Source organism: Onychostoma macrolepis, chromosome 22 (assembly GCF_012432095.1).
Source record: "Onychostoma macrolepis isolate SWU-2019 chromosome 22, ASM1243209v1, whole genome shotgun sequence".
In the NCBI taxonomy this organism is placed as follows: domain Eukaryota; kingdom Metazoa; phylum Chordata; class Actinopteri; order Cypriniformes; family Cyprinidae; genus Onychostoma; species Onychostoma macrolepis.
In genome coordinates, this window is record NC_081176.1 from 26,361,352 (window position 1) to 26,377,800 (window position 16,449).

The following is a 16,449-nucleotide window of genomic DNA, read 5'->3' on the forward strand; positions in this document are numbered from 1 at the left end:
ATCATCTTTAATTCTGCTGTTGTTCTTACGCTGAGGAGAGCTGGTGTCTCCCTTTAATATTCACACCATGTTTCCTGCCTTAACTCAAGTAAGAGGGAGAAAAAGATGTGGTAGAAAAGAGAGAAAGAACAGAAGAAGAAAAAAACATCCAGGAGTGAAAGACAAGTCTTTTTATAAGTCAAACTTTTCGGTCTGACCAGAAGAAAACACTTTAAACAATTGTTTTGTACAGTGTAATAATTATGAATTACTTTTCTCAAATTTCTCATCTAGAGAACATCTAGCAAGCTCTTTTGAAAACCTAGTGACCTGCCTATCTAGACAACATTTTAAGGCAAAAAAGAAAAACAACTGTTTAAGTCATATGTTTATTTATTTATTTATTTTTTATTATTGATTTGACTATATTTAAATTTAACTATATTTAATTTTATCATTACATTAGCAACATCCTAATAATTTTGATTCCTGTTTTATTTTTCAGATTGTTTTTACAAGCGCCATCACCTATATTATATTTATATTATATTATATTATTAATGTAATATATTGTATTTTCTATTCATTAAGTATTTAAAAAATATTTAATGTTTTATATATTTTTAACTGTAATTTTTAAAACAATATATTACATTACAATTTTTCATATTTTTTGGGCTTTTTTTGCCTTTATTGTTATAGGACAGTGTAGATGAGACAGGAAGTGAAGTGAGAGAGAGAGTGGGATGGTATTTGGAAAGGTCCTCAAGCTGGGATTCGAACTCGGGACGCCCGTAGCGCAACGGCGCTTACATTTAAATTTTTAATTTTCAATTGAATTACTTACATTTAATAATATTTAAATATATGTAATATATTCAGTTGTTTTTTAAACTGTTTTTTTTTTATTATTAAATATTAAATTATTATTATTATTATCATTACTAATTAAAAATGTAATTATTAACAATATAATATATAATAATGCATCTTATTTTTATTCTTAATTAGTGCTGTCAAATGATTAATCGCGATTAATCATATCCAAAATAAAAGTTTTTGTTTACATAATATATGTGTGTGTGCTGTGTATATTTATAGTCATATTTATATAAACATAATAAATATACACACTACACACACATATATTATGTAAACAAAAACTTTTATTTTGGATGTGATTAAATGTAAAAAAAATGTAAATTTAAAATAAATATATACAATTTTATTCGAAAAACCCATCGGATTTTTAAATTGATAGTATCTCCAAATGTTAGAGCAAAATTAATCACACTGTAAAATTACAAATAATATGTTGTGCGAATTGTCAGCATTTATTGCAGTATAGAAAACAGATATGAGTAGCTTCAAAAACAAGAGATCTCATACTAATTTCCATAAAAAATGATTAACCACATCTTAATGCTGGATTTTTTTTTTTTCCCAAGTAATTTTTATTCTTTCAACAAACAACAGCACAAAGGCCACAAAACGATGTCTCGAGGGCCACGTGTCGAGTAGCACTGGATTAATGTTTAATAATAAACCTCATTTTCATGATGCTGAATATACATCTGGCATAGAATGCTGCTGTTGGCTCATTTGCATAAAAGTCACATGACTGCCGACATAACATGGAGGCCTGAAATTGCATTATACTAATTATATTTGCACTTGCTGTGACCTCTAAACTACTACGCAATTAGTTTCTCTCTGTTTACCCCCTCAGGGACGTCTTTCAAGTGGAAGATATTGCTTTGAACTACAGGGACCCTGAGGGCGATCTGATACGGATATTAGACGATGAAGACGTCACCCTCATGGTGCAAGAGAGCAAACAGACAGGGTCAAAGGTCAAACGCCCCGTGAATCAGTTTCCCTGGGAGCTGCTGGTCACGCATGCCAAAGATCTGACCGTCTACAACACCGAGTATTGAAACAAGCGAACAATGTCATCTCCAAATCATTGCACATTGATTCTTAGTTTATGTGGTTTTCAAATTGAAAATTATTTTTGGTTACTAAAAGGGATAGTTTACCCAATAATATTTAACAATTTTGTCATATTTACTCATCCTTGAATCGTTCCTGACTTTTGAAGCAGAATCAGTTGATCCAGTCTGAATGATTCATTTATGAATCAGAATGATTCGGTTCTTTGTTCACTGATTCACTGATCTGGTAACAACAGTTCACAGATCACTGGAAGGGAAGATAATCAGTGAATAATATCAACTTCAATGTCCAAAAATTATTAAATGACTTCAGACCAGTGTTATTATTAATATACTATTACAGTTTATATACAGTTCATAGAGATTTTATTTTTCATATGATCTGTTTTTACTTTTTTTGTAAAATTGTGGTAATTGTTTTGTGTGTTTTTCTTTTACTGTTTTGCTTTTTTATATGTCTATATAAATTTAACAAATTTTTATCTAATAGTTTATTTATTTAGCTTTAGTTGTTTTAGTATTTCAATTTAAACTAAACAAAATAAGAAATGTAGCCTTGACAACTAAATAAAAAAAAGTGTTTTCTTGCATTTTGCGTATTATTTGTTATTTATTTTATTTTATGTTTAGTTTATTTAGTTTTAGTTGTTTTAGTTAAATTAAACAAATATAAGAAATGTAGCCCTGGCAACTAGCTGAAATTAAAAAGAAAGTTTTATTTTATTTTTCATTTATATTTTCATTTTTTACCATTTATATTATTTCAAGTAACAAAACATTTTTATGGTTTTAATTTTAATTGTAATTAGCTATAATAACCCTATCTTAGATTACTATATAAAGCATGCAAGTAATTTTTTCGCTGCTTTTGTGTCCTTTTTGAAGCTTTAAACCCTCAGTTTTTGTTTATTGTTGTTGACCAGCAGAAGGTGGATCTAAGGATGAGTAAGTAATGACAAAACTTTAATTTCTGGGTGATTAATACTTTAACACAACCAGTATTTCACAGTGGAATCTGAATATATTTTATAAATTGTCAGTGCTAATAAATGCTGATTTTCTAATGTATTTTCAGCAGTATTGGTCGTGTGACATTTCACTTTTCTTGTTTGGTGAAGTTTGGTGAACTTCTTCTTTCAGTTCCTTTCACTGCCGGAAAAAGTCTTCTCATAAATCACGGGAGACTTGATGTGTGGCGCATCTTGACTTTTGTGGCACAATTATATATGTGTAAATTATATACATTAATGTAAGCAGGGATTGGTGCTGATATATATATCACACACACACACACACACACACACATAATTACTCTTTAGGCAAGTGTGAGTTTGATTGATGAAGGTGTGGAAGGAGGCTGATCTATCAGCGTGAGGAATGTTCTCAACCTGAATTAACTACAGCTGATCATTAGCCGTGTTTGCAAGCTTCACTAACACATCGCTCATACTTAGAGTCAGTGATTTCAGGAAAACTCTAGTTGTAGGTACCGAACTATGTTATTGTACGACAGATATGAATCATACCTCAAATCCTTTGTATATTACTTCTTTTCATCCAGTAGTAAATTAGGCAATGCAAATCATAAAAAAATCAATGTAATATAATAATATAAAATAATACAATTCCAAACATTCTATTATTTTCTATTCTGAAGTAATATGTTTTTAAATAATACAATTAATAATTTAATATTAAATCATGTTTAAAACATTTAAGCAATTAATTAATAATAGTATACAATATACTATTAATGTGTCAATATGTTTTTATTTTATTTTAATATATATTTTTAAATTGTATAATTATATTATCTATAATATTTTTAATCTTTTAATTTATTTTAGTCTTTTTATAATTTCATATTAAAATTTTAAATCCATTAAATTAAGAATAGAATAGAAAAAAGATATTATATTAATGATATTAAATATTAAATATTAAATAATATTTTAAATTTATTTTTAAACAGAATTTGATATTTCATATAAAAATAAATTAAATTATGCATAGAATAGAAAATAAGATTTATATTATATTAAGTTATATATTAAATTAGTAATACAATAAAATGAAAAATAATAATTTAATATTTATTCATTCTAATATTTAAAACATTTAAGCAATTCAATTAATAATTGAATATAATATATCATTGATATTTCTTTTTTTTTCAAATATTAAATATTAAATTAAAAACAATAGAAAATAAAATGTTATATATTTAAATAGTAATGTAATATAATGAATAATTTATAATTGAATATAATTAATAATTAAATATGTAGCAATTAATAATTTAACATAATTTAATTAATTATAATATTTAAAAATGTAAGCAATTAATTAATAATAGTCTTTTCTATCAATTTATTATTTCAGTGTTTTTGAAACATTAAAATATTAAATATTTTATATTAAATATTAAAGATTTTTAAAAGATTAATAAAAATAGAATATTAAATATGATATAGAAAATTTGCAATAATACAATATAATATAATAATATAAGTGTTTGTGTATTAGTTATAATAGCTTATTAGACTGGCATATTGAGATTTTTTTAATTTAGGGGAAGGAATCATGTGGCACATTGAAATCTGCAAACAAAGCAGTTTTGAACCTTTTAAAAAGTAAACACATTTGCGGTCAAGCTGGCACAGGCGCACACAAGTTCATAACACTTGAGGATGTCATTGTGACCAGCAGAGCCTCGGCTTCACCACAGCAGTGAAGAACAAGTGCTTTGACGGTAAGCTCCACTGTCCTTCACACACAGATGTTTCTGACTTGTATTTAATTATTATTCTCGTTTGTTAGGGAATATCAAAACTTTCCTCTTGTTCGGTCAGTTTTCCCCATGCGTCCAAACATCTCTATCTCCTTGACTCTGACTGGACTGTGGACATCAGTCCTCACAGGATGTCCTCAGCTTGACAAGTTTGCTCCAGGTTAGGGCTGTTTTACTGTAATCTGCTTGTGTTTCAGTATCATTAGGTGTTTCTAGCTTTTTCTACATCTTCTGTTCCCAGAATCCTCTGCTCTGGAGTCTTTGGAGTGCCGTAATGACTACCGCTCACATATCCGCTGCAGTTGGAGAGACGATCCTCATGTTCATCTCTCTCTGCTCCACATGGATCCAGATGACCTCCGGTGAGAACTGCTTCTTCATTCAGATCACTGGACATTAGTACAGCAGAACACACTCGCTGTTAATACAGCAATAATAACAGAATAATAATAATTTAAGCATATTAGAAGAGTAGTAATTGTTGAATAATAATTTAGTCTTATTAGAAAAGTGATAATAGTAGCATCATAATAATTTAGGCACAGTAATAGAGTAATAATAGTGAAATAATTCAGTTGTGTTAGTATGATAATAGTAAGGTAATAATAATTATGTAATAATATTATACGTTAACCAATGTCAGTAATTGTACTAGGAAAATGTTAATAAAATGTTAAAATGCTTAACATGTTAATATTTAGTTACCCTACTTTGTACAGTAAAGAATTATATAAAATTTTTCTGGTACCTTTTCTACTATAAATTATTTTACACAATTTTTAAACAGCAGTATGAATTACTTTATTATTGACAGAGATGGCTTATACTCAAAGGCAATCCTGTATGTTTTTATGGTAAAATATTGTGAAAATTATGTTTTTAAGTAGTGCTGTTAAACGATCAATTGCGATTAATCGCATCCAAAAAGTTTTTGTTTACATAATATATGTGTGTGTACTGTGTATATTTATTATGCATATATAAAAACACACATACAGTATATATTTTGAAAATATTTACATGTATTTACATGTCTATGTTTATATTCATATAATTAGTATTATAAATAAATATATTTAATATATAAAAATATGCATGTGTGTTTATTTATACATAATAAATATACACAGTATATTTATTATACAGTACACACACATATGTGACCCTGGACCACAAAACCAGTCTTAAGTCGCTGGGGTATATTTGTAGCAATAGCCAACAATTGTTTCTTTAAAGTTTCTTTATTGACGAACTACCAACAGATGGACAAACCGACATGACAATGTAAAACAGAACACTGAAGTGAGGGAACACAGGACTTAAGTACACTGGGAAACGAGATAATTAATGACACAGGGCTGGGGACGAATTAACTAATGAACACTAAACTAGGACACGGACAGGAACTCCATATAAGGACACGAGAGGAGGGGAAACACAAGACGAAGAAACACAAAATGACAAAAATACATTGTATGGGTCAAAATATCGATTTTTCTTTTATGCCAAAAATCATTAGGATATTAAGTAAAGATGTTCCATGAAGAAATTTTGTACATTTCATACCGTAAATGTATCAAAACTTAATTTTTGATTAGTAATATGCATTGCTAAGAACTTAATTTGGACAACTTTAAAGGCGATTTTCTCAATATTTCGATTTTTTTGCACCCTCAGATTCCAGATTTTCAAATAGTTGTATCTCAGCCAAATATTGTCCAATCATAATAAACCATACATCAACGGAAGGCTTATTTATTCAGCTTTCAGGTGATGTATAAATCATTGACACTTAAGACTGGTTTTGTCGTCCTGGGTCACATATATTATGTAAACAAAAAACTTTTATTTTGGATGCTTGACAGCACTATTTTTAAGCAAAAATGTATAAATTGCGTTATAATATTTGGGAAAGGGAATGTTTTATATTCTATGTAAAAAGTCAATTTTGTCTTATTTTTTATTAAAATAATAATGTATTGTGCAAGTAATGCTTGTAACACCATCACTGTGTTTTTGTTTTACAATAAAGTTGATAAATTTACAACTATTTTTATTATACATTTAGCAAAATAATATGTAGAAATACTGCTGAAGTAATTCAGTACTTTTTATGTGAGTTGTATCTAAAATAAAGTAAACTAATATAATATAATATAACATATTATAATATAATATAATACACCATTCTATTCTTAATGTAATATTTTCGATAATAAAATTAATAATTTACTATTTATTCATTTCATTTTATCATATTAAATTTATTTATTTATATTTAAAACATTTAAGCAATTCAGTGAATACAGTATAATATACTAGAAATGTTATGTTATTACTAATTAATAGTATATTATATTAATTTAATTAAATTAGAGTCATAATAGAGTAAAATAATAGTTGGACAAGTAGTTTAGGAAAATGCTTTGAAAAACACTCTGGATCTACACAGTTGAAAATCTGAAACTGATTCATGATCAATCCATGACACGTACAATAAGCTAAAAGACTAAATATATATCTTATGATTGCTTATTTTTATGATTTTTTGCTTTATTCCAGAGTATCGCCCTGTGTTCAGATTCCTAACCCTTCCCAGAATGCTACTGGGAAGGAGAGAGTTTATTGTCAGTATAACACATCTCTATTTGCCATCGGCTTTGATGACTTGTTCTTCTTCCACACGCCACACTCTTCCGGCATTTCCAGAACCTTCAGACTCAAAAGATTTGGTACAAATTGTGCAATAGATTTATACCATAGACATACCTAAGCGTTGGCTATTTATGTATTGCTTAAGCTAAGTCTGCTCTTGACTTCCCTTTAGAAGATGCGGATACAGAGTGGAATTTTTACCATCTAGATGACACACCACCTCCCTCACCTCTGACCTCTGACCCCTTCAGACACCATGACCAAAAGCACTCAGTGAGTGTCAAAACGACCACACTTTCAGTCACAGGTCATGCTAAACTGACATGAGAATGTCTTTGAAAATGATTTCTGACTTCCTTATGGTTAAAAATACCAACAAGAAAATGTACATAGACTGTAAAAAAAACATGGACAATGCATCTTCACATCCTTCCACTATAGAAAAGTGAAGCCAAAACCCAGTATGGCCGCTGTCATCTTGCGAAACTGAAGTCATTTAGATATGACATCTGCGCAGTAGTGATCTTGATGTGGAGCCGCGATATCAAAGTCCCGCCCAAACTCTAACAGACCCAATCACAAGATCACAATCATGAAAACTACCCCCTTTTTTACGAACTAAACACAATTTTATTAGAAAAACAAACACTTGAACGTACATCAGTGTGATAAAAAACTACCTAAAATGATGGAAACTATCTTTGGGAAAAATTTATTTGAAATGCATTTTGATTTTTTTAGTTTGGCTTACATTTTGTTATACTTCAGCCAGCCACCAGGGGCCAGTTCTTCGTACGTCGCTTATTACATCTGAGATGATTTGAAAGATGCCAGATCTTATAATCCTGATAACTGATCTCTGGCTAATTTGGTTCTTCAAACGAATTTGTGTATTAGATTAAAATATCTGGATTAAGTTGTCTAAGATTACAGCGCGTTTTCGTGTTCCCCGAAAAGGGCAGATGTATCGATCCTCGAAACCACGATCAGCAATGCAGTGATTGGCTGGCGGCAAGACACCAACGTAATGACATCATATCATTAAAGACACCTGACGAAAAAGTTGACACATTTCTGGACTTTTATAAGGAAACAGCCAAGCGAGCAAAACTACATAAATGTTATAATAGATAAATGAAATGTGCACTGTTTTTAATTTATTTGTAACTTTTTTACATTATTCCCAATTATTTATATTCATGATTTCTAGTATTTGTACAGGCTTTACATTTTTATGTCAATGTTGTAATTAGCAATTCATTTAATTTTATCTTTGAAGCAGATTTCTTATGTGACAGCATTAATTAGTTTCTTAGAGATCCAGTTATCTGCATCTCCTGCGCAGCCACTCCCATAATATCTGTCATCACTCAAATGAACGATTCAGAATTTATAGCATGTGTGTAAGACTCCAATACAACTATAAAATAATTATTTCATCACTAATAAATCTTTCAGTGAGTAAAACTGGCTGTGTCTGTAGTATTATAGAATACACAACATCGTTATATTATATTATTATATTGTTATATTATTTTCAACTTAATTTTTAAATTATTATTATTTTAAATTATTGTCCCTGGACCAGTAGGGTACTCTTGTAATAAAGTAGTGGTGGCTGTGACCTTTTTAAAGTATCAATTCTGCTTAAAAAGATGCACTCTAATCCTGTTTACATGAAATAAGCTGCTCCCGAGCAGGTTTAAGCTTCCGGACCTGTTGCTATGACAACAAGTCTAGGATGAGCTTCGAAGAACCAAATGATCCAAGATCAAGCGAAATAGTCAACCATCAAATCCAGCTAACTCAGTTAGCGACGTACAAAGAACAGGCCCCAGATGGCGATCAAAATGTTTTGGCTTCAGTTTTCAGGACGTGTGCGGCACACCTTTTTTTTAAAAGTTAGTGATTTTTTATGAAGTGGATCGTATGAAAACATAATTTTTAGGAAAAAAAAAATAACATGAAGGTTCACCCCTACCTTCATGTTATTGTATAATCAGATTCTACAAAAACATCAAATTTCACACAAATTACACCCTGTCCTAACTACACATGACGCGATGTCTGCGACGCACGATAAAAGGTATCTTTAACTAACCAGCAGCGACAGCGACACACAAAGTTTCTATTTGAGATACGGTTTCTATTTCTGCGACGTCGCGGCTGAAACAACAACATACAAACTACAACAATGATAATCTCAGGTACTGATAATGTGCTTTATTCAATTATATTCAAGTGTCTAATGTGAGTTTGAATATCATTTTGCGTGACCTTTATAGCCATACTGAAAGCAACAATAGATAGTGTACCTCAGATTTCGAAAATAAAGCAAACATGTACATTAAAATGCGAACCAACAAGCGTAACAATCAAAGATGGTATCAGTCGCTCAGTATGTATTTTAATAATGTTAAAGTGGTTTAATATGAATGAATTAGGTTATAAACGTCCATTTTGTTGGGAAGCTGTGCTTCTGAATGGCTGTGATATTTGAGTGATTCTGTCGCGTCACGTTGTTATTTCGCATCTGAGGCCTCATTTATAAAATGCTGTGCAGAAACCATCCTAAAATTGATCTTATGATCACCTCTCAAATATGCGTACGTGTGAAAAGCACGTACGCCTCTCTTTCAGATGTGAAATCTATGAATCGCAAATGATCTTGAACTTGTGCGCAAATTAATGGTTTCAGCTCTCTGCTTGTAAATGACTTTGTTAAATGTCATTAACATGTAAAAGCTCACCAGTCGTCATCCAAATTCTTTAATTTAGAACAGCGAGCTGCAAGAACAGCTTACATTTCCAAAAACTTGCAGTACTCAAACAAGAAAAAGTATGTACGTCTGCTCAGACCCTGACGTGGCGCTAAACACTTTTCCATGTCAAAGCCAGTTTTTACAAATATGAGCATTGGCATGGATTTAAGCGTACGCACACTCTAAGATCAAATCTGAGTGTACGCATGCTTAATAAATGAGGCCCCTGTTGTGGACAGCCAAATTTCTTGTCGCTGGAATCTTGTCATCTCGCATCTGATTAGGACATGATGTTAGCCATTAATTCGATAAAACGTAATACGTAAACGTAATGCTGAAAAGACTTATATTACAGAGTTGTTCATGCTTTTTGGGGGGTTTAAACATAACAAAGTGATTTTGTTGTTTTTATGTATCATACTAACTTGTATGTTGTACTCTTATAGGTTGAGATTGATCGTGAAATAATCAAGGACAAAAAAGGCGGGAAAATTCACAACAAACCAACACAAAAACATGGCGAGAATAAAACCGAGGTCTTGACTGACAGGCCAGAACTGATATCTGAGTGTGAGTATAAAGGAAAACCCAGCAGGAAGTCTTTTATCTTTAGGCAAGTGGAGCACCCTGGTGTCCTGGAGTATTATTGGCCATTATTTGTTTCAGACTCTCTCCCTGGTCCATCTAACCTAAACTGCGTGCTCAGCGATGGGAATAATTTGAGCTGTAGCTGGGATCTCAAAACAGATCTGGCCCAGTACATCAGCTACCCGCTGTCCTACCGGACAAACTCCACTGCACCGTGAGTGTTCGAGAGCGTTTTAGATGGTGTAAACGGTGTCTTTAGCTCTGACAGGTGTGATCTTTCTCTTTTAGGAACGAGTGGTGCTGTGTTGAGAAGGTGGAGGTCACAAATAAAGGAGATTTGTTGAGGATAGTTGGTGCCTTCAGTGTCTTTGAGCCTGGAGTGCTGCAGGTGCAACTCACACCAATGCCAGCGACCAAAGTGATCCGCTCTTATGAACACAGTTTGTACCTCTAAAAATAAAACCCCCTTTTAAAAATACTTGCCAGGCTAATCAGAATCAAGTATTCCAGAAGGCTGTTTAATCAAAATCTCTACAGATTCTCAGAGCTGTGTTATTGATCTGGTCTGTATCGGTGGTTTTTGTGGTCTAGTCCAGCCTGCATGCCCCACGGGTCTGAGCGTTGAACTGAGAGGAGAAGACTGGATTTTGAACTGGACTTTAACAAAGTACCGTACTCTACCTCTCACTACTGAACTCAAGTACTGGAGCCTACTAACTCATGTGAGTATTAAATATATACGGGTGTTTTTTTATCTTTTAAACTGGCAGGAAAATCCCAGTAGTTTTGTTGTTTATAACTAATTTAATATTTTTTATGTATATGAAATTACTTTTTTTATTTTTATTACTTTTGTTGTTGTTTTTACACACTGCTCCTATTTAGGCACAAGATGTGCTATTTTTTTTTTCTAGTGTATACATGCTAAAATACAAGATAAAACACTAAATGTTGTTTGTCTATGCAATATTTTTTAGATATTTATTATTTTAATGGTGCTTCTTTAACTTTTTTGTATATATGCAGTGATGGATAGTAATTGATTACAGGTAATCTGGATTAAGTAATCAGATTCCAAAAATTAAGTACTTTTAGTTAGAGTATATTACATTTTAAAATGCTTATAATCAGATTACAATTACTTTTTTATGGATTACATGATGTTAATGTTAATGTTAATTATTCACACAGTGGCAGTAAATTATTAAGTCTGCACAAAAATATTTCAAATATGAAAGACTTTGGGCATGTAATGTCATTGTTTTCATGTTTATTAATGTTTGTTCATGTAATGCAGGGATTCCCTTGAAATATTAAATATTCCCTTGAAATATTGCTTGAAATATTGCTGAGAAAGTTAATATTTGAATAATTTAACAACACATTTAACAACACAACACATGTTTACAGTCCTCTGATGTTGTTAAATTGTTGCATTGACGTGCATATAAACAAATAAAATATTTAGATTTTTAGTGTTTAAGTGCTTTTATTTGACATTTTTATGATTTAATTAATTATTAGGTTTATATCAACTCACTATTCACTGTCTTTATCAACTCACTAATGTAATGTTTAATGCCTTTTATAATGTTGATATCAAAAAATGTATATATTTTAACTTTTTTTTTATATCAATGATACATTTATTTGTTTTTTAAATTTAAAACAAGCTAAATTAAATGAATCTAAAAGTAATATAAAAAGTAGTCAGAATACATTACCTAAAATGAGTAATCCAGATTACATGACTAACTACAGTTTTCATCATGTAATCTGTAATGGACTAATTTGTAAATAATCTACCCAGCTCAGGATATATGAAGGTCACATTGATACTTTTCACCATGTCTTCATATATATATATATATATATATATATATATATATATATATTTTTTTTTTTTTTTTTTTTCTACTTTTATTGTATAATGATTAACATAAAATTTTAAACCAAATTTACCTTTTCCATGAAAATGCACAATTTAGCAACTAATACAGTTCATCTTTGTCTGTAGGAGGATGTAAAGAACATCTTTCTCTCTGACGGAGAGATGGTGTTTGCTATATCAGAGCGTTCTCTGAAGGGTTCCTCAGAGTATCGTGCTCAGGTTCGCTGTAATGTAAGTGCATCCAGACGTTCAGGATGGCGTTACTCTGGATATCCCTCAGAGTGGAGCGACCCCGTCTACTGGACAACACGACCTGGTCTGAGACAACACTCCACTCCCTACATATCTATATATCTTTGTTGTACAATACAAGATAACATTATACATTGTATAAATCAGGGGTGTTCAAACCTGTTCATGGAGGGTCACCATCCTGCAGACACACCTGAACCAGCTAATCAAGGTCTTTAGATTCACTAGAAACTTCCAGGATGTTGGCCCACCATGAGCAGGACTGGACACCCTGGGTATAAACCTTATTAATGTATGTTTTTCTTTCAGAACCTCTTGCGCCACATCTGGTTACATTTCTCCTGTACTTCCTCATTGCGACTCTCGCGTCAGTTGTCTCCATCATAGCTTTTATCATTCTGGTTGTTGTTCAGCGGTACATTTTTTAAATTCTTTTCAATAATCAATTGACCCTTTGCAAAGACCCGCTCCCCCCTTAGTTACTGTTGCTATGTTCAACAAGCTATGCCGCTCTCACGCCGCACATCATGTTCTCACGCAGTGAAAAATACATCGCAGAGCAAAGAGGAAACTGACAACACCTTGACACACAAGACAGAGCAGGTTACTTCTGGTATGAAATTTTGTAATTTATTTAGGAATTCAAACAATAAATACCATTTTGTGGCTCTTTAATGTGTCGAGACAGATCACTGTAGCGCCTGAATTGATCATCTCTTCCTCTTTACAAGTTATAGCACAAAATAAACATGAATGAACATCAGAAGGTATCTTGTTTCAACTGCGGAAAGATATCAATACACACTTTTTTTTCAAGTTCAAGTCCACCGACGTTAATCTACTCTCTCGTCTGGTTTGTTTGTCGGACAAAATGGCAGATTCAGTGTTATGATTGGTCCAAATACCTGTCAATCAAGCTTCTGGCAAAGGGTCAATTGCAATGACAGAAAAAGGAAATTTAAAACGCAACTACAGGAAACATACATTTCTCTGTCTTTTTCTCTCTTCAGAAGACTGAGAGAATGGGACATGTCTCTTCCCTCTCCTGTCCACAGCAAAGTCTCAGAGGTGTCACAGGTAGGTTGAGCTGGTAACTTGGACCAAATCACATCACTATGGCCTTGTTTACATCTGGTATGATGAAACAGAAGTAATGACATTATATATTTTTGTCAAAGTTGATTTCATGATTTCATGATTTAATCAATGATTTCATGACTACTTACTTTTTTTAAGCCAAATATTATCAACAAATTTTAAAAACCTTGTTTTGGTACAAAAGATGATTGACAGGAATGTGAGCGGGCCTTCGACTTATTAGGATTTAAACTACAAATGCAATATGGTTACATTTAGTGACTACCTCCGAATGCAGTTTAATTGTTTGGACAATATTTTTGTTGGACACTTGTATTTATCAATGTCAAGTTCTTGTCAAATCATTAGCACTAGATATAAATGAGGCCTATAATCTTTTAAATCCAGTACACAACCATAAGATGACTGTGTGAACATCCTGTTTACCGAAAGCATGCCCAGATGGACCACTTCCCCTGCTGTACCGAACTGAATGATCCTGATATCAGCAATGCTCAGATTGTAGATGTCCATCCGCAGTTGTCCTCATTGTAAGTAAATTGTAGGCTCTATTCCTGGAATGGAATTTCTGGAATGGGAAGTCAAAAAATTCTTTATAAAGAGATAAATAGAAAGGTTTGGGAGATAAATGTGATTGTTTTTCCATGCAGCGATTCAGATGCCAACAACCAGTGCAGAGAAACCGAGGGCAATCGAGTGAATTTGCATGTTGATGATCCATGCCTTGTGTCCTTGTGTTCCTCTGGGAATGCAATGGGAAGAAATGGTCCATTTCAGCCTTGTACCACCAACTTCCATGACCCAGTTCTCCCATGTTCAGAGGGATACATGCAGAATCCTGCAACTTCTGTTGGCACTACCCAGTATTCATCGCAAGAGGCTTGTTGTCTGAATTTAGAAATGGGTGACGGGTACATGAATTGCCCAAAGCCTGATTTGATCTCACCTAAACAAAGGACAAATCCTCATTCACTTCATAGACAAGATCTAAACACAGATGTTTTCCATCCACCTTCTTCAGGAAGTGCTCCAGGAAGACTCTGAGCAGTGTATATATATATATATATATATATAAATATATAACTCATCTGGAAAGAATACATGTACAAAGATATCAAATAACAAAGGAAATCATAGAAACTCATGGCTGCTGTTTCTGTAGTGACCACCAGAGGGTAGTACAGTACTACATAATCTACTGTAGTTTGAGACTTTGGGTGATGCCAGGCGTGTGCAAGCCTGCTCCTGGAGATCCACTGTCTTGCAGAGTTCAGCTCCGACCCCAATTAAATACACCCAATGAAACATGAACAATATGAAATCTCCAGGCAAGTGTGTTGGAGCACGTTGGAGCTAAAATCATTGGTTTTCGAGGAGCAGGATTGGACACCCCTCAATGACCCTTTGCTTTATAAACTTACGTGCACATTATTGTTTCACTCAATAAAATGTAGTTGTCTGCCAAATATATCTCTTTAGTCTTGGATATTGTGTCTTGTGTAACTACTTAATATTTCACTCAGTACCTGTAAAACAGAAAAACCACACATTTGATATCTCAATTATTTCTTACAAACAGCAATATTAAATGAAGAGCATACAATGTCTCCCGTTTCTCAGAATTTTATTTTTTTTTCTCCTGAGCAAAACACCTAGTTAATCTTACTTTAGAGCAGTGGTTCTCAACCTATTTGACTCCAAGTGCCCCTAATTTTGCACAACAATATTTGACGGCCCTGTGACATTTGATAGTTGTTTTAATCCGTAATCTGTTATCTAGTTTATTTACTTGATAAGGATTAAGGATAATGATTTTTAAATATATTTTTGCTCACAATTTATACTCTATAAAATATTTTAGAGCTTAACTAGTAGAAATATGTAGGGTTAGGGTTAGAATAAAGCAAATTGTTATGTTATTGCTTGTTTGTTCTTGCTGTAGATCATTCTAAATCATTTTTGAAATTTGCTGAGGCCCCTGGTTGAAAACCACTGCTCCAGAGTTTCAAAAGAGATCTCAATATTGTCTCAAATTGTCATCAGATTTGCTATCAAAACGTCAGAGATTTCAATATGAATTTCTCTGCAAAAATAGTTGTCTTCAGTCCTGTAGCTGGTTTTATGACTTTAGCTCAACTGATTGCGCTAGCAATGCCAAGGTCATGGGTTCGGTTCCCGGGGATGACATGCTGATAAATGTGTTTTAAGCTTCTTTGGAGAGAAATGTCTCTCAAATACAAATCATTAGAGTTTGTGTTATCTCTCATCTTTTGATTTCTAAACATCTCACTCTACCACTCTGAAGTTGTCACCCCTTGGCTGTTCTTTCATTGTGTGTTTTCTGAATGACTGTAGACGCGTGCAGTTAACAGCTGTTTGACTCTTAAGAATGAGTAATTACCATTCACTCTCTTATTTTGAGACATTCTGTGCATGTGCGTGTGTTTCTCCAGGCAGTGAAGGTCTGCTTGTCAAAGG

The 16,449-nt window shown here is 32.4% G+C and overlaps 2 protein-coding genes across 6 annotated transcripts in view; both read left to right on the forward strand.

The window, feature by feature from the left end:
* Nucleotides 1-3,088, forward strand: part of ncf4 (neutrophil cytosolic factor 4) — a 23,859-nt gene extending 20,771 nt beyond the window's left edge. The window contains exon 10 of the mRNA XM_058760384.1: nt 1,709-3,088. Coding sequence (XP_058616367.1) covers nt 1,709-1,916 — 208 coding nt within the window. The 3' untranslated portion in view covers nt 1,917-3,088. The remainder of the gene's footprint in view (nt 1-1,708) is intronic.
* Nucleotides 3,089-4,514: 1,426 nt separating this feature from the next.
* On the forward strand, nt 4,515-15,546 carry LOC131530680 (cytokine receptor common subunit beta-like). 5 transcript variants are annotated; one of them, XM_058761087.1, is made up of 14 exons: nt 4,515-4,686; nt 4,755-4,885; nt 4,967-5,087; nt 7,288-7,457; nt 7,553-7,653; nt 10,589-10,712; nt 10,809-10,944; nt 11,019-11,170; nt 11,322-11,452; nt 12,748-12,937; nt 13,183-13,288; nt 13,884-13,950; nt 14,404-14,501; nt 14,622-15,546. In XM_058761087.1, exons 2-14 carry the CDS (start codon nt 4,795-4,797, stop codon nt 15,013-15,015), a joined length of 1,881 nt encoding a protein of 626 aa, XP_058617070.1. In that variant the 5' UTR covers nt 4,515-4,686; nt 4,755-4,794; the 3' UTR covers nt 15,016-15,546. The 5 variants fall into 5 exon arrangements, with proteins under 5 accessions (XP_058617070.1, XP_058617071.1, XP_058617069.1 ...); XM_058761088.1 differs by having other exon boundaries at nt 4,787-4,885; XM_058761086.1 differs by having other exon boundaries at nt 4,515-4,885.
* Nucleotides 15,547-16,449: the final 903 nt, after the last annotated feature.

Excerpts from the sequence above, each read along its gene's own strand:
- LOC131530680 (XM_058761086.1), top strand. The coding sequence starts at position 4,795 with ATGCGTCCAAACATCTCTATCTCCTTGACTCTGACTGGACTGTGGACA. Across the intron at positions 7,654-10,588 it reads ACCATGACCAAAAGCACTCA|GTTGAGATTGATCGTGAAAT; the intron begins GTGAGTGTCAAA and ends GTACTCTTATAG. Across the intron at positions 11,171-11,321 it reads GATCCGCTCTTATGAACACA|TCCAGCCTGCATGCCCCACG; the intron begins GTTTGTACCTCT and ends TTTGTGGTCTAG.